Genomic DNA, 20,709 nt, shown 5'->3' on the forward strand with positions numbered 1-20,709 from the left:
TATTTTCTTATAACAATTAAATTAATCTGTCTGTTAGCTGTTCAAGGTTTCAATTTAAATAATTAGTGTGCTGAAAAACATAGGAGGATGAAACTGATTTGCATTCTTTTGCAAACTATTTTATTTAATTATTTTCCATTTCCAATGCAGGCCTACGACAAACTGAAATCGTAGCGGTCGGGAGCCAGGATTAATTTACATTGTTTATTGAACTTTTTCTGGAAACATGTTGAACATACATTCACATAAACTCATTAACACGCTACGATTTATTCGCATGTTTCTCAGAGGACAAGTTTGGGTGCTGTTCATAGCATGCACGCTTGCACGCAATTTACGGATGAAATTCATATTTGAATTTTGCAATGCTCGTTTAGATTTGAATTATACGCTCAATGCCAGTGGACCAGAGATGTAATAAAACCGTATAGCCTTCAATGTCTCCGCGTTGCCTCGGGCTAAAGATTTTTTTCGTGCAAAGAAAAAGAAAAGGAGGATTACGCAATTTTATTTCGTATCAAAGAGTTCGCGCTGTGCCTGTCAAACTCGCTGCGCCGCACACTTTCGTGAAATCTAATGACTCACGCGCCCACCAGGCTGCGTTGAAAATATTACCGGATTACGGAAAAATGCATAAATCAATGAGTCCTAAATTCATCCCTAGACGGAGAAGAAGGGAGGAACGAAGAATTAGACCAAATGAAAAGAAAAAGCAAAAAAATGACTTGTGGCCGTGTGGGAAGCTAGGGAGGGGCTTGAAAAGTATCAACTTGTATGTTTTAGCTGTTGAGGCGTGCACTAAAGCAAACCATTAGTAGACTAAAGCTAGATAACAGCAAACTTACTAATACGTTCGCGAGGCAGAGATGATTTGAGGTGGGAGAGACTTAGCCTAGCTCAATAAATAGCCTACTCACTCGAGCGGCCGGACAGTTCACTTTCAGAAGAGGCTGTCGCACCAGCGGTGCTGGGCTGAAGAGTTTTTTTTTTTCCTGCAAGCGTGCGTGAAATTCTCAAGTCAGGGAGCGAGCAAGCAAGAGAAAAGAAGACAGCGAAAACAGTTTTAAAGTTCCTTGAAATATGATCACCTTGTTTTTTCTCGTGATGTTTGTTCCTCGTGCGCTGTCTTCTTCGACACGTAAGTACGGAGAAATATTAATGCGTGATATTGATTGTAGCCGACATGGCTACATGGAGTACTACTGACTTTGCCGTGTGTCTGTCTGTTTAGTCTTTTTTTTCTCGAGTCTTAAAGCATCGATAGATTGTACAAAAGGGAGCATCGCTTATACAGAAAAGTCAACGAAAACCTTTCTAGTTAACTAACGACAATGTGAAAAGTATCATAGTAAACTTCAGATGGTGCGGTATGGGCTACTATGTCACGGGTATATCCTACACTACTGTATAATGCAGCAACGCTGAACTTGAATATTGACACTATTTCTGAGACATAATTAAGTAAATACGGTTGTGGTCTCATTAAATTTTCATGAGCTACACATTAATTCAAATAAGAGTATAAAACAACTTGATGGTTCCGACGTCAAGCGGACCGTGAACTACTGTTTGAACATTTTAATTAGCTGCTTGGAACAATTAACGGCTTAAAATATAGCCAGTTTCTTATAAATATGTTTGGACTGCCACAATGTCATGTAATTCAACTGTGATTTGGCATCATCAATCATTGTGCAAATAGGGATGAATTCAACAAGATGGATACATTGTTTTAATACAGAAGGCTCGTAAACAGATATTGTATTGATGGTTTTCATAATGTCAGAGAATAGTTGACATCTGTAACCGTACATGGCATTGCAATTGTATATCTTCAAAGAAACAAATGAAAAGCAAATCAGTGTACCTCAAATATGTCTTGTAAATAAAACACTGAAGATAAATTTCGGAAGAGTTGGCACAGATAAAGACATATAAATCAAAACACAATGCACCCTGTCCCTACGCAACTAGCTTACATTTATTTCAGCACAAATACCACGTTGTACTGTCACGCCGTTGTGGTGTATATGTAAATATGATGTGTTTATTGGCTGTTATTTTATTTATTGGCGTGTTATTTTACTTGAGGTGTATTTCAAATTATGTCCTTATTTAAGATTTGGTCTATTCACAACTTTACTTTCAGAAAAAGTGTTATTTGATTATATTTTAGCGCACCAAGTATTTTAGTCATTTTAAAGAAAAGTATTTTGTGCACGCGCTCAGATGTCATTAGCAGCGTATTTTACCACATTTTGTAATTTCGACCGTTATTACTGGAACAACAAGTGGGTTATAACACGTCCCCATTTTAAGGCTTAAGTAAGTTTTCCTTTATTTGTTATTTCTTCCGGCCTATTTGCTACATTCGTGTTTAAAAAAGTGCTAAGGGGCTCTGAATTCAAACTGGGGAGTGACGATCTTTTTGTTCCCCCTACAAAGAAAATTTAGGTAGCCTTTTATCCCGAGGTGGAAGAGAGCGCAGGATAAACAGAGTTGAGCAAACACAGAGATTAGCGTCTTTCATCAGTCTCTGTAGACAGACAATTCAAACTTTCACTTCATTTTCTTCACAGGACTTCTTCACCGCAAAATGTTCAGAGTAAGATCAGCTGCAATGGAGTGCGACCATAAATCCTAATAGCTTGGACGTGGTCCTTATTGGAGCCACTCAAACTGTGCTAGAATTGATTTAAGACTGAGCATTTTTCACTTTCCAGTCATTTGGAACCTATTTTCGCGGTTCATATTAATGTAGCCTACATTATATGTTTAACCTGTAATAAGTCACCGCATGTGATATTGTAAAGACAGCGCGTATTAACTTACAATTTATGTTTATCCCAACCGTCAAAGCCTTACATTTCTCACGTTCAGCGATCGTTTTAAAAAAGAAGAAGAAGAAGAAAAAAAACAAAACAAAGAAGTTTCCCTCCACCATTGTAGTACCTGCTTCACCAAGGTTCAGCAAGATCCAAAAAATTAAAACATTTCCTTTCCACGGGCCTCAGCTAAATTGCTTGTTTCATTAAAACGTTTACATTAAAAAAGCCTTGCTTATGTGTTACAATCGCTCTCAAAATAGCCCCTGGTTGTGACAGCTGTGTTCTAATGACGGTCATTCTTTTTTTTTTTTTTTACTTTTTCTAGATTTTCCCCCCATAAGTGGCTTGTTTTACAAATGGCTCAGGACTGCAAATTATTTGCAGCATTGACTTCAGTATCTTTGCAGCTGTTGGTCAAAATATTTGGGCAATATTTTTGCCTAGGTGTTAACTTGCTTAATATTTGTATGGATGTGTCATGAAAAAAAATTAATAAAATTCACACACACACACACACACACATATATATATATATATATATATATATATATATATATATATAGTATTTCACAAGCTCTGACCTCCAGAGGCCTATTGGAGCTAAATGCTGCATATTGGCACATATGCTAGATAGCTTGTCCGTCCACCCACCCACTAAGAGCAAACTTAATAAACTTCCTCACATTAACCCTTAAGTCTTTCTGAGGGAACAAAGTGGTAACACATTACAAGAGTAATGTTTTTTCTGAAGGGTGGGGGGGTTATTTCACATTAACATTAATCATATGCCAGACAAGAGATGAGTAAAGATCACGGTATGGTAAAGCGTTTATGAATTTGACAAACAACCTCACGCGACCTTTTTAGAGCGATCTCCCAACTGTTTTTTTTTTTTTTTTTTTTTAACCGGCAAAACCGTAAATCCGCCTTCCATTCGCTCGCTGAGGGTCGTAAATATCGCTGAGGGCCCCCCCCCCTCTCTGCTTTTTTTTTTTTCTTTCTACCCTCCAGAGGTGGCGGCCATCTTCCCCCAGGACCCGTCGCGGCCCATCGGCTCCAGCCTGACGGCCACCTGCTCCGTCAGCGCCGAGCTGGGGGTCCACGCCAGCACGCTGTACTGGACGCTGAACGGGAGGCGGCTTCCCAGCAGCGCCTACAGCGTCCTGGGCCCCACCGCGCTCAGCGTCACCCTGGCGCCGCTCAACGGCTCGCGCCAGCCGTCCGGCGACAACCTGGTGTGCCACAACGGCGCTGGCCACGTGCTGGCGGGCTCCTGCCTCTACGTCGGCAGTAAGTCGCAGGGCGGGGGGGAAAAAAAAAAATCCTGAAAAAATCTGAAGCCCGCTCTTCAAAATAAAAAACAAGACCGGGTTAAAACCTTAGTGTATGGCAGTAAGTCGCAGGGCGGGAAAAAAAAATCCTGAAAAAATCTGAAGCCCGCTCTTCAAAATAAAAAACAAGACCGGGTTAAAACCTAGTGTATGGCAGTAAGTCGCAGGACTGGAAAAAAAAATCTAAAAAATCTGAAGCCCACTCTTCAAAATAAAACAAGACCGGGTTAAAACCTAGTGTATGGCTGGACCTAACACACGTGATCCGGCCGACCGATGGTGTAACTTCATAACTCGGCCGACCAATGGTGTAACTTCTTCACTCAGTCAGTCAGTCACTCACAGACATTCGCGTTTGTAGGGCTGGCCCCGTGCGGTCCAGCCAAAAAAAATTAACCTCTTATGGGTATGCTTTGGGTAATCGTTTGGTGACTCAAAAAAATAAATAAAAATTAACCGCTTATGGGTATGCTTTGAGTAATCGTTTGGTGACTCACGTGCACCGTACATAACTGTGCCTCCTCTTACGAATCGCTGGCCTCGCCTCTGTCACGTGTTGTCCAACTAGCTTATGCTTATACGTTTTTTTTGGAGGTTACTCTGGTTGGCAGTGTAGTATAGTGGTTAGAGAACTGGTCTGGTTGGGCATTGCAGTGGGGCACTTGAGTAAGGTACTTAACCTTAAGTTGCTTCTGTCCGTGTCTAGCTGTACGAGAAGGTTTTACGTCAAAATGCAAAAATTAGAGAAAGTTGCTCGGAATAAGTGTGTCTGCTGACTGTCTGTAGCCGAATGTGGTACTCAGAACAGTGCCTTTAGGTTTCTGAAAAGCACTTTTAAGAGCCTGATTTATTATCGGCCTTTTTTAGTCGGTGTTGGTCGTGGCGGTGAGGTCCTTCAGGTCCTCGTCCGCCTCCGTCAGATTTGAACGCGAGACTCCTGCACGTTTTTTGGCGCGTCACCGCTTGGAAGTCAGAAGAGGGATTTGTTTGTCGCGTTGCACCAGTGCTGTTAAGACTGGCCCCAAGACAGACCCCACCCCCCCCCCCCCATCCCACCCCCAACGAGGCTGTTAATCAACCACGTTAATGGGATTCAGAAAGCGCTCCGGCGATATTTCAGGAAAGAAGGCAAAAAATAAAAAATAAAAACGTGGTCTCCTTTAAAGATGCTCTGTCGTATTTAATACTTTCAAGGTGAACTGGGGATTGCGTAAATGCTTCGAGATCGTTATCTGCGATGCCCCTCCGCTCCCGACTGCTGTGTGGTCCGTTATGGATTCAGTCACGAACAGTGGAGGGTGGCGACTGTAGGGGAAGAGGGAAAATGCACGGCAGGTGCCATTAAAACCTCGCGTCCTGTGAGTGGCAGTTACATGAAAAAGCAAAGACACGTGGGAAAGATTTTTTTTTTTTTTTTTTTTTTGCAAACACCAAACGCGGAGTTACAAGATGACTCCATTCTCCGTAGATGGGATGTAGGAATCAAATCAGCGGCTCTTTTGAAACAGCACGGTCTCTGAAGCATCACTTCCGTGCATTACAGTAGGGCGCAATCAGCAAACTGACACCCATGGTTAGCTTCTCTCTCTCTCTTTTTTTTTTTTTTTTTTTGTACATCTGTCTTCAATGGAAGGAATCTTGGAAAACCTCCAGAAGTAAAATGAGGATGACAGCTGAAAACTCACGGCAGTGGTTTTTAGAGTTTAGGGTCAAAACATTATCCTCAGTGTAAATTTGGGGAAGGGGGGGGAGCGGTTGGGGTGGGGGTGGGGGGGGTGTGGGGCTAGGAGTGTCTAATGTGGTCATATGGTTTCTGTCGTGGTTCGTAAATGTTTGTAAATGGATTACTTTGGCAATGCGTAGTAATAAATGAAAGCCTTGTCTTTTTGGGTACCCCCCCCACACCCTGCCCCTTTGCTGGTTTCAGTGCCTCCAGAGAAGCCGGCCAACCTGTCCTGTTGGTCCAGGAACGGCAAAGACCTCACCTGCCAGTGGTCCCCGGGGGGCCAGGGAGAGACCTTCATTAGGACCAAGTACACCTTAAAATACAAACTGAAGTGAGTCCCGCGTGTCTCCTCCATCTCCTCCAGACGATGTGGAGACTTGACCCGCGTAGTCAATCCTCCAGCCCTTAGCTTAATTTCAGCAGGAGCACATACACCAATACAGCACTCTACATTTTTTAAAACTTACATTCATTAATCGTGTAGTATAGAGCAGTTGTAATGAAAACCCCACTAGCTGTCACCTCAGAAGTCATTAAGTTAAGATTTCTGCTGTGCAGAAGCGTTAAGGTCAAATAGTTACACTGTGTGATTGCTACAGCAGTTGTCATTCGGCTATGAGCCTGACCAGGTTGAGACTCTGATGTCACATCGGCCCGTGCAAATTTAAGGGATGTGCATTTTTAAATATAACCCGGGGTTCAGTTTCTTCTGACAACTCTGTAGAGTGGAGAGCATCTAGAGCTGGTAGCCTAGGTGGCGGGCGGCAGCTGGTGGGTCCACGAGGGAGAATTTGGACGAAGGCCTGATTTCTGCTCGTTGTGTCGTGCGCTGCACAGGTGGTACGGGCGAGAGAGGGAGTGTGAGGACTACAGCATGGGCCAGCCCTACACCTGCTACATCCCCCGCGACCTGGCCCTCTTCACGCCCTACGAGATCTGGGTGGAGGCGGCCAATCAGCTGGGGTCCTCCACCTCCGACGTCATCACGCTGGACGTCCTGGATGTGTGTAAGTGAGGTGAAGCCGACTCTGTTGCTATCTTTTTCGCGGCTTCCCCCCGCCCCCCACTCCCCTTCTCACCTGGCGAGATGGTGTACCTGACATGGCCGCCGCAGCTCCTTGCAGTGTAATTTACGGCACACCGTTTCCTCCGATGAAACGATCCTTCTTCTCTTCGTTAACAACTTCCTCTCTCTCTCTCTCCGTCTCTCTCTCTGTTCTCTCTTCTCTCTTTCCCTCTCTCTGCCTCTTTCTCACAGAACGCGCACTCGTTCTGTCAGAATGAGAAGAGAACTTTATGAGCTCTCTAAAGATCCTGATAACGTGAAACCCCTTAAGCTAGCAAAAGGTGGTTAAGCATTTTTTGTCTGAGAAGGTCAGGTGAGTTGAAGAGCTATAAATTTCTCGATAAATGAAAAGCGTCAGGTACTTTCAGGTCTCTGCCGTGTAGAATTACATATATTTTATGGAGTTTTTTGATACGCAGTTAACGTGATTTAAAAACGACTCATCAACACGAAAGCACCAGCACCAAAGAAAATCTGTTCTTTTTTTTTAACCCTTGTGTTCTTTTTAATTATTTAGGACCTGTGAAACTGTTAGCCTTGGTAAAATATACCCAGGACATTATTGGGATTTCGAAATTGACTTTGGAATTACAGAAATATGAGACAAAATGCTGATGCTTGGGAGTGTCCTGGAGCAGGCAGAGAGAGAGAGAGAGAGAGAGAGAGAGAAGGATTTGACGTATTGGCCTTTGCAATCAGGTCAGCCGCACCTTGTGCGGAGGTGGCAGGTAGGCAGGTAGGCAGGAAGGCAGAGGTGGTAGAGACAACGGAAGGTGTGATGCCAGACGTGTGACGCATCAGACGCTTCGATTTCCTCACCCTCTGAGTAACGGAAAAAATAAGCAGAATTAATTTTTTTGGGATTTTTCACTCCTGATTGGTTGTCCCCGGGGGGGTCGAACCGATAATAGCCAATTGCGTGCAACATTCTTAGCTTAGGCTTGGAATGAAAACTGGGCACTGAGTAAGCGATGGATTTCGACACAGGAGTTCACAAGTGGGCAGTGTTTAAATTTTTAATGCGTCTCATCACTGGCTCCACCAACACCACTTCGCTTCTTCCTGAAACCTCTCTTTTTTTTCTTTTGGAAAGGGAAAACAAGAACAAGTTTTTTTTTTTCCATGCCAAAGTTGGACACAAGAGTACATTCTTCGTAAAAAAAAAAAAAAAAGAAAAAAAAAAAAGAAAAATGTTTTTGGAGGAGGAGGGGGAGGATGGTGGCAGTATTTAGAAGCTGATCTAATTACCCTTATGGGACCGATAAACAGCATTAGGGAGGGAGAGATGAAAGTCCGTTAAGAGGGAAAGGAGGTGTATACACTGTGAAATGAGAAAAGGAGGGAAGAGTCACTGAGGCGAAAGGAAAATCGCTCCGTCAGTCCGTCTCTCTCTCTCTCTCTCTCTCTCTCTCTCTCTCTCTCTCTCTCTCTCTGGTGCTCGTGCAGCCGAAGGAGAGGCAGTGCTCCAATCTGAACCCTGGACAGCAGGCCGGGCTCAAAATTCGTCATCATATATTATTTAAGGATGTTGATGGTGATGTGTCTAGAAATAGCAGCCAGTGCTGCTTTTACCGGGGTAGTGGGGGGGTGGGGGGAGGGGGGTGCTGGTTCTTTAAAGCTGGACAGGCTCCCTGGAGCAGATTGAGGAGGTCACGGAAAGTGTGCCTGCGTGTTTCAGCCTGAGAATGGGATGTTTTAACAAGAACGCGGCGTAGAGCGTATTACGGGAAATCAAGTTGACGCGTCCCTCGACACGCTCTCTGACTTTCATCAGCTTTCTAATGAAATGTGACAGAAGCTAGACAGGATTAACACGGCGTATAACAGAGACTATTATAAGGGAAAATTTATGCTGGTAACGCAGTCTCATATTTAGGATTAGTCACCAGGGGTGGGGTTCAATCGCATTTTCGGTATTTAGCAGATGCTTATATCCAGAGGGACTTACACAGGTTATTTCCGTACGTACCATCCATTTATATAGCTAGATATTCTGCTATTAAAGTCATCCCTTTAAGGAGTAAGATCACAGATATGTTCATTGGAATGTGCTTAACTTAACATTCTAATGCTGATGTAACAATCCCTACTGGTAATTGTAATTGTAATAGAGTTCCAGAACACTGACTTAGAACTTTGTAAAAGCGTCCCAGAAAACTGACTCTTCAAAGGGTTTTGACTCCAAAAAAACTTTTCAAAGTGCCTTTCTGAACAGTACAATGTCAGTGCTCTGCCTCAAAATGAAACCTGAGACCTTTTGTGTCATAAGCCCTGTTCCCTAATCATTATCCCGCCCTGCTGCCCAATCTAGTTCCATGTTGTCAATTCAGGACGTGAATTGGAAAAAAATGCCCATTTATTCTATGGGGATTTGGTAAATGGTAAATGGACTGCATTTATATAGTGCTTTTATCCAAAGCGCTTTACAATTGATGCCTCTCATTCATCAGAGCAGTTAGAAGTTAGGGGTTAGGTGTCTTGCTCAAGGACACTTCAACATGCCCAGGGCGGGGTTTGAACCGGCAACCCCCGACTGCCAGACAATCGGTCTTAGCTCCTGAGCTATTTCACCCCACATTAAAGTTGGGCCTGTTGAGTTCAGGGTTTGCGCACTTTAAACGTTCAGCCATCAGCACTTCTATATAGTGTAGTGTTTATAGCGTAATTGTTTTACATGCAGAAAGTCGTAGGCACAATCCTCTCAGAACACACAGGATGAAATCTTGCGAAGGCTAAAACTGCTACGCTGCGAGCAGGGTTCGAACCTGCGCGGGGAAACCCCATTGGATTTCGAGTCCAACACCTTAACCTCTCGGCCATCACAGCACCACACAGATTTTCCAGTTAATTAACGGAATTAAAGTTAATTTAGTTGAATTGTGTGATTTCAAATTAATGGGCCCCAACCCAGTTGGTAGCAATATGATAAACCACATAACTGAACGAACTTGATTGCTGTGTGTTGTCTTGTGACCTTGTACAGTTAAAACCCAGGGAAACCCAAGTGTTCAGATGGACGTGCCAAACATTTATAAACCAACCTGGTGAGGTGGCTGCGACCCCAGGCTTTAGCACCTGAGCAGCAGATCAGTGCTCGTGATCAGTAGATACACCCGAGGAAAGATTGTATTTGCGTCCACAGCAAACAGACCAGCAGAGTCCAGCAGCACACTCAGTGAGGTTAGCCTGCTACCAGCGAGTACAAGCAGGCGTGTTTAATCTGGGCGGCCATTTTCACAACGGCGTCCGTCAAAATGAGTCCGATTCCAGTCCAGTCAGTTCTGAGATACTGAATGAGTTGCCGTTATAAAGTGTGGTGTGCATGGAGTGCTACTGTGTGCACTCTCACACAGGTTTGGGTCAGTTCCATTTCAGTTACGGAAATGAACTGAAATTCAATGTATTAAATGAAAACCCCACTCATAGAACATCATGAATATTATTATTATTATTATTATTATTATTACAAATGAACTGAATTAGAGAATTTCTTGCAGTGATATTGAATTGACCCCAGCTCTGTTCTGTGTCTGCCTGTCTGTCTGTCTACCTGTCTGTATGTCTGCCTGCCTGCCTGCCTGTCTGCCTGTCTGTCTGCCTGCCTGCCTGCCTGCCTGTCTGTCTGTCTGTCTGTCTGTCTGCCTCTCTGTATATTCAGTGACCACGGACCCCCCCGCCGACGTGCTCGTGAGTCGCGTGGGGGACCTGGAGGACCAGCTCAGCGTGCGCTGGGGCACCTCCTCGGCCCTCAAGGACGTCCTCTTCCAGACCAAGTACCAGATTCGCTACCGGCTCGAGGACAGCACGGACTGGAAGGTACTTACTGCTAGCACTGCTAGCAGCCGGCTACCAAATCAGCTGCGTGATGACTTCAAAGCAGCCGTAAGCAGTGGCTGCGTGCTAATTTAACCACATGTAGTTGTTCCAATGACCTTGATATGCACTTTTGTGTGTCGCTTTGGATAAAAGCTTCTGCTAAATAAATGTAATGTAATGTAATATTAGTTTAGATAGAAAACAAGTTTCCATCCATTGCTTCTGTAGCTGTTAGCAGCTGATTCAGTAACAATACTGGAGAAATGCAGGAAGCTACAGAAATGTATGAGGTTCCTTTGGTTTCCATTGATTTTGGCAATTAATAAGAGTCTTTTTAATGTGACATTTCAAAGCAAGGTATGGCACTGGACATAGAAATGGGAAGTAAAATCAGTTGAAAGCTACAAGATTAGACCTTAGCAAGATTAGAATTTAGCAAATATATATTTTCTAATACTTTATGTCTTTACATGCTGTTAAAGGTTGAAAGCACTTCTGCAGATATCTGACTTTCAATTTTCTTATTGTACATTGTATATTATCTTGATATTGTATACTATCTTGACACACTCACAACTTATTTAGGCAAGTGCACCTCTGACTGCGAACAGACGTAGCTGACCCAGTGTTATTTTTTAGATCTCTGTGGTAATTTCCCTCTTAAACGTCGTACGCTTCAACAAAAGCACTAAATTGCTGAAACGTAGCAAAGTATTAAAATGCAGCAGATTGATAATTGCCGGTAGCATATCCTGGCAGTCTGCCACTTGTGGCAATAAATTCTCGTGTGCTGTGTTTAAGCACAGCCACAACGGGGTGTGCTGCTGTTTATTTTTATTTGTATATTATGAGACGGACTCGCTGAGTGATGTTGATCGTGTTGCCAAAAAGCTGCGTGTATGTGTACATGTGTGTGTCTGGTATTCATATTTCAGTCAGAAGGTAGTTTTTTTCATATGTATTTGCATGAGATGTACAAGTGTGACTCTGACGCAGTTTTATTTATTTATTTATTTATTGTGTCTTTCTTTTTATGGTCAAGTATTTATTTGGGAGTTGCCCTTGACCAAGGCACTGGCGTGAGAACTGGAGTCGGTCCCTGGGCGCTGCACTGTGGCTGCCCACTGCTCCTAAATAACTAGGATGGGTCAAATGCAGAGGACAAATTACCCCACGGGGTTCAATAAAAGTATATCTTATCTTATCTTATCTTAAATGAGAGGCCTTAATAAGAGGCTTCTGAACGAGCGGCCTTAGTATCGGCGTGTGTGACGTACCGCAACCAATCGCAGGAGGCACACACCGAGGTATACACCGGCTTGTTTTTTTTGTTTTTTTAAATCCCCGTCAGGTGGTGGACGACGTGGGCAACCAGACGTCCTGCCGGCTGGCGGGCCTGCGGTCGGGCACCGTGTACTTCGTCCAGGTGCGCTGCAACCCGGTGGGCATCTACGGCTCCAGGAAGGCCGGGATCTGGAGCGACTGGAGCAACCCCACGGCGGCCTCCACTCCCCACAGCGGTAAGTGCCAGGGCAGGGGGGCGGGGGGCGGGGGGGGGGTGTACAGTTTGGGAAGGGGAACGTGACTCAGGTTTAGACACATCAAACTGGAATACGCACTGCGCTACCGTACATTTGATTGATCGAGGTCTGCTGGTTTGTTATTCTGCGGCGGGGGGAGACTGATTTGGGAAGGGAACGGTGACTCAGGTTTAGACTACATCAAACTGGAATACACACCTGCGCTTACCGTACATTTTGATTTGATCCGAGGGTCTGCTGGTTTGTTATTCTGCCGGGCCGGGGGTGGGGTGGGGGGTGGGGAGGTCTAGATTTTGGGAAGGGGAACCGGTGACTCAGGTTCAGACTACATCGAACTGGAATACACACCTGCGCTTACCGTACATTTTGATTTGATCCGAGGGTCTGCTGGTTTGTTATTCTGTTGGCCATTTACAGTGTTTCCTTCCAAACATGGGTCAAATACATATTTGGAATACTTTAACCATATTTATGAAATATTTGTTTAGTATTATTATTATTATTATTATTGAAAAGAAAAATTTCTCTGTCAGGTGATTGATTTTATTTGATTATTAAGATGTTTTGTTGAAAATTCTCAGGGTTCGGCTGGAGTCAGTTTGCACTTATCAAGAGTTAAAGTATTTCATGATGTGTACTTGATCCAGGTCTGCTTCCTTCAGGAGCATTGGCCAAAAGCTCTAGGAAAACTGGCTAGTGTGTGGGAATATTGTGGATGACATGGACAGAATTTTAAGAGAACTATAAATACAATATTTGTATAACATGAAGATGAAAGCTTGCGTGAACCAAACAAACCTCCATTCTGTTTTACATCGAGCCAGTTTCTCTGTGTTCCTGCAAGCAAAAGCATTATTTGGATCTTGTAATCTACTCTTAATTATTTTTAATGCAACTAACATACAATTTCTACTTGGTTGAAAGCAAAAATGGCAATATGTTTTTGACTTAGCCACAGCATCCTGTAAACATAAAACTTAATCCGCATTTGACCCCGAAAAAATAAGCAAACAAAACATCAAAAAAAAAAAAAAAAAAAAGAGAAAAAATGTGATTGTGATCTTTCATTAATGAATTACAAAGGTCTTCGACATAATGGCGAAAAGGCTACGGGGGACATCTGATTGGTTCCCCCCCCCCCCTCAAATCTTCAAAGATTAATAAAGAGAAACGCTGCTGACTGACTACATTCACGTTGTGGCTGTCACCAGAGGACATGCGAAACAGAGTGGAAACAGACCCAGGAGTCCCACACCCCATACTGGGTTACATGTTGTTTACTCGTTGATGGGGGGGGGAGGGGGGGGTTAGGGGGGGAGGCTGCTTGACAAACTGCTGTTCTGCGTGCAGCCTTGCTTGCGTCAGGCCCTGCAGTACACCGACTCCCCCTTTGGTGAAGGAGATAGAATAGATAGCCGTGTTCTGATGGGAAAGATACTCTATATTGCCTGCATATTTTTTTCCTCACTGGGTTCCCGCTGAAGTTATTCAGGTTGCTGTGGTTTTGCTGGGGGGCCCCCGAGAGAGAGAGAGAGAGAGAGAGAGAGAGAGAGGAGAGAGAGAGAGAGAGAGGAGAGAGAGAGCGCCTCATGCAAGCTTTTGGCCCCCGTGACCCTCTCTGGTCGCGGTTCCTCGCTCTGTGGCCCGTGCCTGTGCGCCAGTGCGGCCTGGTCTGCTCCGTTTAAATGAGTTCTGTATAGCGCCCTTTTCCACTGAGAGCTGTCCCAAAGACGCTCTACGGAAGACCAGGCGCTTTACAGAAGAATTGGGCAGAGACCAGGCCTGAACCCACAAAAAGCTAGTGAGCGCGGTAAAAGCTCCCCAGTGGGGAGAAAAACACTCAAACGGCAGCGAGAAAAACTCCCCAATGGGAAGAAATCTCGAGAGGAATCCAGCTACAGAGAGGGAGCCCGTCCTCCACTGGTTGGCCTGGTGCAAATTTGGTATCAAATCATCTATAAGAGTAGATAATGAAATTGGTTGAGCAGGTTAAACGCTGAGGTATTAAACTCGATGGTGGTAGGAAGTCTAACCCTGGGAACGCTGTCCCCCCACCCCCACCCCCACCCCCACCCCCACCCCCACCAGAGAGGCTGCTGAGCGGGACCTGTGACCCCAAGTCCAGCGAGCAGAACTCGACGCTGAGGCGGGAGCTGAAGCAGTTTTTCGGCTGGGTGCGGAAGCACGCCTACGGCTGCAGCGGGATGAGCATAAAGCTGTACGACCAGTGGAGGGTCTGGCTTCAGAAGTCCCACAAAACGCGCAACCAGGTAGGTAAGGAGAATTTTGTCTCTATTCCACCCCTCCTCCCTCATCCACACCACCCCCCCAATCTAACCCAGCTCCAAATTTAGACCCACAGGCCCATTTTACCTCGTTTTTTTTCCCCCTTTTTTTTCTTTGGGCGCACGCACTCCGCTTTTTGTGGGTTGTGAACTCGACGTGCACCCGGAGTCTCTGACCCCGCCATTTGCAAAGGGCCTCCTCGCGCAGACTGAAGTTAACGCGGCCATGATGTGGAAAAGGACATGCCTGTTTTCGGGAGGCATGCTAAACTAGCCGCGCTGTTTTTATTTGCCTTGGCATGAAACGAAAAAGTCGCGTTCAGGTATTCAAGTGGTTTTGACTTTATTACCCCGGAACACAGTTAAAGTTCATTTCGGCCGTTTTTCAAAGTCGCGCACTGGCGTTTTTTTTTATTGCATTTTTCAATGGCACCGAGATTTGCGATCTTCCGTCAATTACCACAACAAAGGGAAATAAGCATATAAATGTAATTAACGACCGGTTTAATGTATTCCTTTTGTGTTCTGCTTCGCCGTGACGCGGGCTGCTCGTTTCATGTTATAACGCAGCCCAAATGGCAGACAGAAGGGCTGGATCTTGTGCGCAGAGCTCGCTGGGAACCCACATCCTCTGCTCGCCCTCTGAACCATATCACTGACGGTTGCGCTACCGGGAGAGAGCGCTGCTAAAAGTCGAAATTCGCTTTACCCGCGCTGTTAGGTGGGAAGCCTTTTCTGACGGATTACACGGTGCTAAACCGTAACCATTTTGTCGCGATTATCCTTTTCTTTTAAAAATAAATAAGTGTTTCTCTCTATGAAGGAAAACTTACAGTTCATTAAACATTTATTCCTTTTTCTTTCAGATTCTACAAGGCGATAAATCATAGCGTATAATCAGCTCCTGTAAAAAATATATATATATTATAAACAAAAACTGAGAACAAAGGAAAAAACATTTTCAGCGGAGAAACTGGGACAGAGTGCAGCCAGGAAAAAACAGGCTCGAGATCCCGCGGACCTGCTGGATCGCGAACAACAAAGACTCGTCTCCTGCAGGAAATTATGTGGAACATTCAAAAACGATACAGGGGGGGAACGCTGGACCCAGACTGAGCCCCATCTCTGCACAGAAACGCACATCACACCATCAGAACTACAAAATCCGCCAAGGAGAAACCCAACAGGACCAAACAGCCACAACTGGATCTATTTGGGTCGCATTTCTTTTTCTTTAAAAAAAATAATAATAATGATGCTCCAAATCCAGAGCACTGAGGAAAAGGGGGAAAAATGTTTATTCTGAATGTAGCATGACTAGGTTTATTTATGGTTCTGTCTCCATGGTAACGAGAGCAGGCAGCTGCGCAGCAGAACCTGGCTGCGCAGCCGGTGGACTGGTGTGGATTTGACAGGAATGTTACTGGCATGAGGAGGCGTGGGCCCAGAACCTCCTCAGCGCTACAAGATGGCGGAGACCACTTCCCCTTTTAACACCTTCACGCAAAGTGTGTAGCTGAGGTGAGAGGGAAAAGGTGTCAGCAATTTCGAATGGGTTATCGAACCGAAAAAATGAAATCTCTGTGCCAGGTTCATCTGAATTAATTTCTTATTATGCAAACTGAACGATGCATATACCGAAGTGCTGTAGCCACTGGGTCATACGGCGCTGTGGTGAAAGGTAGGTCACCTGACAGGGGGGTGGCACCTTATTACATCTTATTGTGGCAAGGGTGTTGCTGGGTACTGTAGTTCCAAGTGGGATTCAAAGCCCCGCCCCCTGTCTCCCAAGTTCAGAATACAGAACCCTGAAGTGAAGAAGCATGACACAAGCCCATCGTGGAGCTGCTGACTTTGTGACGTTTGAACCGTTTCCCGTGTGTTGTGGGCCAGGGTGTTGGCTTGTTCCCCACCCCAATGCTGAGCTGTATTTGACTGTGTGTGTGTGAATGACTGTACATATGAAGACATTTCTTTTTTGTATTGCCTTTATTTTTGTACTGAATTGTATCAGCATATTTAATAATCTAAAGTCATAATTCTCTTCCTTAAGTTATGTGTAGGTCAGTATCGACATCAGCGATAATGTCAATTGAGCAACAGTTGCTTGTAGAACAATAAAAAGCAAGGAGTTAACACTGCCTGCTCTGCGCTTTTTGAGAGGGCCGAAGTCGGGTTACTGACGCAGTTGACCGACGAGCCCCCCGTCAGCACCTGAAGCCGCGCTCGCCGTGGCAGTGTGTCAGGAAGAAGAGGGCTCTGCGCCAGAGGCTCAGACAATCTCAGCGAAGTGACCTTTAAGATGCGGCACAAAACTGCTGCAGCCGGGGAGGGTGGCATTAAAGAGATTCAAGCCAGATGAGAATCAATAACTTAGACAAATAAAAATGGGGGAGAAAAAAGAGAGAGAGGGAAGTCGCAAGCGAAGGAGTCCATCGATCTCTGTCGGAACGAACGGCTGCCCCCCCCCCCCCAAAAGAGCACCCGTCAGTCACTCCTCGGAGTCGTACTTGAAGTCCTGCAGGATCTCGCTCAGGGCCTCTTTGTTCTTTATTATGCTGGGGGGAAAAAAAAGGGAGAGGAACAGAAAACGAGTGTCAGCGAAGGTATCGATCGCGGTGCGTCATCCCTCATTTACACGGGCAACGACGGCGACGCGCGCTTTTAAACAGAGCCAACAACAAACGGCAGCGGCAACCAGCCGTGGCCCTGTTGGACAAAAAAACAATCACGTTCAAGCATGCAATTCATGAAATTCCCATGACTGAGTTCTGTGCGTTTCAGCACTTTTTACGAAGGCCTGCAGGACTTTGCCCGTATAGATACGTGATGGACAACACTATTGATTAACCCCGTGGCGTAGTGGGCTAGCCAATCCAAGGATGAATGCATGAAGATGGCACTCATCAGCTACGGTTGTATTTTTAGCCTTCCTACAGTATCCGCACTCACGAAAAAGTCAGGGAGCACTGCAGGCATATGGTGTAAAACTGAACACACTGCCATGGGTGTTGACTTGGGATTCTCTGCAAACATTTCAGATCAAGAAAATTATAGAGGGCTGTTATCTGACGTACGGATCTATGAATGGAGTAAAATAAAATTTAAAAATCGGGTCATGTTCTGCTGACTCCATCAAAAGAAGAAAAAGAGGGTGCTCTTACTCCTGTCTGATTTCTAGAATCTTCTCCTGGCAGCCCTCGTCTTCTGGGTGATCCTGAGCGTTCTGCTTCGCCAGCTGCAGCTTCGCCGTCTGCAGAAACCAAATTCATTGATCAAACGCCGTGTAATCAGGTCCTGCTTCAAATTTCGGACCGGTCGTTGAGCCAAACACAAGATGGCTGTAGGTTCCAGACAGACACGTCAACTCCTCCTCAAGATCATCTCATAACTCTTCTCACTAAAAGAACCCGTTAGAACTTTACCCCGTGACTTCAGACGAGTTTGCGCCACCATTACTGTGCATCAAAATACACTACATGGCCAAAGGTATGCGGACACCGGACATCCAACATCTCCTCCCAATCTATGGGCAAAAATATGGAGTTGGTCCACTCTTTGCTGCTATAACAACCTCCACTCTTTGGGGAAGGCTTTATACTAGATTTCTGCAGGGATTTGCTTCCATTCAGCTAGAAGAGCATTAGTGAGGTTGGGTACTAATTGGGCGATTATGACTGGCTCGCAATTGGCTTTCCAATTGATCCCAGAGGTGTTGGGTGGGGTTCAGGTCTGGGCTCTGTGCAGGCCAGTCAAGTTCTTCCACACCGTTCTCGGCAAAAGCATTTCTATATAGACCATGCTGAAACAGGAAAGGGCATTCCCCAAAATGTTGGGGAAGCACAGAATCATCTAGAATGTGATTGTATGATGTAGCATTAAGATTAGCCTTCACTGGAACTAAGGTGGTTGGCCCAAACCATGAAAAACAGCCCCAGACCAAAGGGTGTTCAGTTACTTTTGGTCATGTAGTGTATGCTGTTTTCCTGTCCTAATTTTGACAAAGAACTGAACATTTATTATAAAGTGGTAATAATTACAGTGATCTGACATGCCAAGCATCCATTTACTTATTTTCCTCTGTTCAGTTATCCAAAATACATTAATAGTGTAGACAAAGTACAATCCTGACACCTTGTGGTGGAGGGACAGACTGACAGGGTGTACAGGACCAAAATCAAGCAAGCTGATGAGCATTCAATTTGTGGCCAGGTTACGCTACAAAATAAAATCATTCAAAAAGGATCCATGTCTGTGTAGGTCTTACAGGCAAACCTTGCTGATCACAACAGCCGGCTTAGACTGAGGAGGGGCATGAGGCCAATTTTAACTTCTCACTTTTGCTGAGGGTGCACTTAGGTAAATTTGTCTACTGAATACAGCATTGCGGCAGAAGAAGAGCTGTTCCCGTCCCTTATTACCACAAGGCCAGAATTAAAACTCAAGTTCAAAAAGACACACAACGCACCAAATATAGGATTTCCATGTTCTGGAAGGCAAGAGTGTTTGACTCATTGGTTCACTGGACGACAATTTGACCTGTGACTCATTTCTGTTTAATGCAGCATTTGGTTCACTCCCAATTAAATGAAATAAATAAAAATCAAAGAAACCACAAAGCTTACACAATCAAGATACAGAGCTGCCTTTAGAAGTCCTTCTTTTACTGCAACGGACACAACACCCTTACTAAAGCTGCCCATTCAGAGATATATTTTCAGGATGAGGAAAACAGAGGTAAGTCAGGGTCAGCCTACCAGCTCCAGCTTCTGTTTCTCTTTGCTCTGCAGCTTCTCGATGTGCTCGGATAGATCCGGACGGTCAAACTCCTGGTGCAGTCGTTCCTTGATCTCCAGCACCTCTTTTGAAATCCCACTGAACGCCTGTGTTATCTCGTGGACCAGCTGTCTGTAATGTTCAAAGTCGTAGTGGGGCGCCGTTCTCAGGTACGCCTCATGTCCCCTACAACAGAAAAGACCGCAGTTTGAAATTTAAAATAACGGTTCACGGTACCCTACATTTTAAAACACTGCAACAGATCATACTTGGACTTACTCCTCAAAGAGTTTGTACGCTTCTATCCGTTCCGTCTGAAGCGCATAGAACCTTTGGACCAACGTTTTGAATTCTGAAACGTTGGGTGACTGCAAATAAAATGTAGAGACACAAAACATTCAATCGAAGTTTATTTAGTTTATATCGTTACAATAATACACGCTGGAATGTTCAATTACACAATGTGTCACGCCATTATGCATTTGGTAAGCTATTACTTCAGTAATGCACAACGTGGCGAGCTGATGTTTACACGATCACGAGTATTTAGAATTAGCCTGCTAGCTATACACTATTAGCCTTTTCTTTGGAATTAGTGTTTGACTTTAATATCGACAGTGATAGTGGCTTCATTTGAATTAAGATTTGAAAACGTTTTACTCCAACCCCACAAAAGAAACGTGCATGGCTAGTTTGCTCCAAACCCACATACATGGCAACTGAGCAGCTGAAGAACTAGCTATATGTATAAATTGCAATATAACGTTAGCTTGTAGCTGTTTTTACAGTTGCACATGACTGTCAAGCCAGATAGATGATATAGCTAGTTAATGTTAGACCTTTAACAGAGAAACTTACCATGACAGTGTGTTCCACAAAATCCAATAAGCCAGCTATAACTATATACAATTTTTTTTCATCCAAATGACTATTTTCAATTATTAGCTAACCTCAACTGGTAGAACTACCTGCGTTATAACTTCTTGCCTAAATGTTATCAGTGGCAGTGTAAAATAACCAAAACCCTGAAGCTATGGCTGGCATGAGCTAGCCAACTAGCTAACAAGCTAAACTTCCTGTGGATATCCGACACAAAATCATTTCCGATGAGAAACTAAACCATATTTTACCTGAATTTAAACAATATAGATACTTGACAACTATCTATTTAGAACTGTTTGTGTATATTTTATGTTGAATAAATATCTTACTTCCTAAACGGCTGACATTAAAATGGTTTTCAGCTTCCCCAAATGCTAATTGTAGTTGTGACCGCCCGGACATAAGTGCTGTGGCACAGGCGGTTCATTTTGAAAAAGACAGAAAAGATGCGATGAGTT

The 20,709-nt window shown here is 44.5% G+C and overlaps 2 protein-coding genes and 1 non-coding gene across 4 annotated transcripts; 1 reads left to right on the forward strand and 2 right to left on the reverse strand.

Annotated features, from left to right (window-relative positions):
• Positions 1-539: 539 nt before the first annotated feature.
• Positions 540-16,717, forward strand: crlf1b (cytokine receptor-like factor 1b). 2 transcript variants are annotated; one of them, XM_064330347.1, is made up of 8 exons: positions 540-1,138; positions 3,840-4,118; positions 6,087-6,216; positions 6,723-6,892; positions 10,610-10,767; positions 12,119-12,287; positions 14,397-14,582; positions 15,460-16,717. In XM_064330347.1, exons 1-8 carry the CDS (start codon positions 1,081-1,083, stop codon positions 15,474-15,476), a joined length of 1,167 nt encoding a protein of 388 aa, XP_064186417.1. In that variant the 5' UTR covers positions 540-1,080; the 3' UTR covers positions 15,477-16,717. The 2 variants fall into 2 exon arrangements, with proteins under 2 accessions (XP_064186417.1, XP_064186416.1); XM_064330346.1 differs by having other exon boundaries at positions 541-1,138; positions 14,397-14,578.
• On the reverse strand, positions 9,696-9,777 carry trnas-cga (transfer RNA serine (anticodon CGA)). The gene has a single exon. It is a non-coding gene; the product is annotated as a tRNA-Ser (tRNA).
• On the reverse strand, positions 16,564-20,634 carry rex1bd (required for excision 1-B domain containing). The gene is made up of 5 exons (XM_064330348.1): positions 20,228-20,634; positions 19,649-19,737; positions 19,351-19,555; positions 17,758-17,846; positions 16,564-17,151 (listed from the first exon to the last, which is right to left on the reverse strand). The coding sequence occupies exons 1-5, from the start codon at positions 20,228-20,230 to the stop codon at positions 17,085-17,087; spliced, it is 453 nt and encodes a 150-aa protein (XP_064186418.1). The 5' UTR covers positions 20,231-20,634; the 3' UTR covers positions 16,564-17,084.
• Positions 20,635-20,709: the final 75 nt, after the last annotated feature.

The sequence above is a fragment of the Anguilla rostrata genome, chromosome 4 (assembly GCF_018555375.3).
Source record: "Anguilla rostrata isolate EN2019 chromosome 4, ASM1855537v3, whole genome shotgun sequence".
Lineage (NCBI taxonomy): Eukaryota > Metazoa > Chordata > Actinopteri > Anguilliformes > Anguillidae > Anguilla > Anguilla rostrata.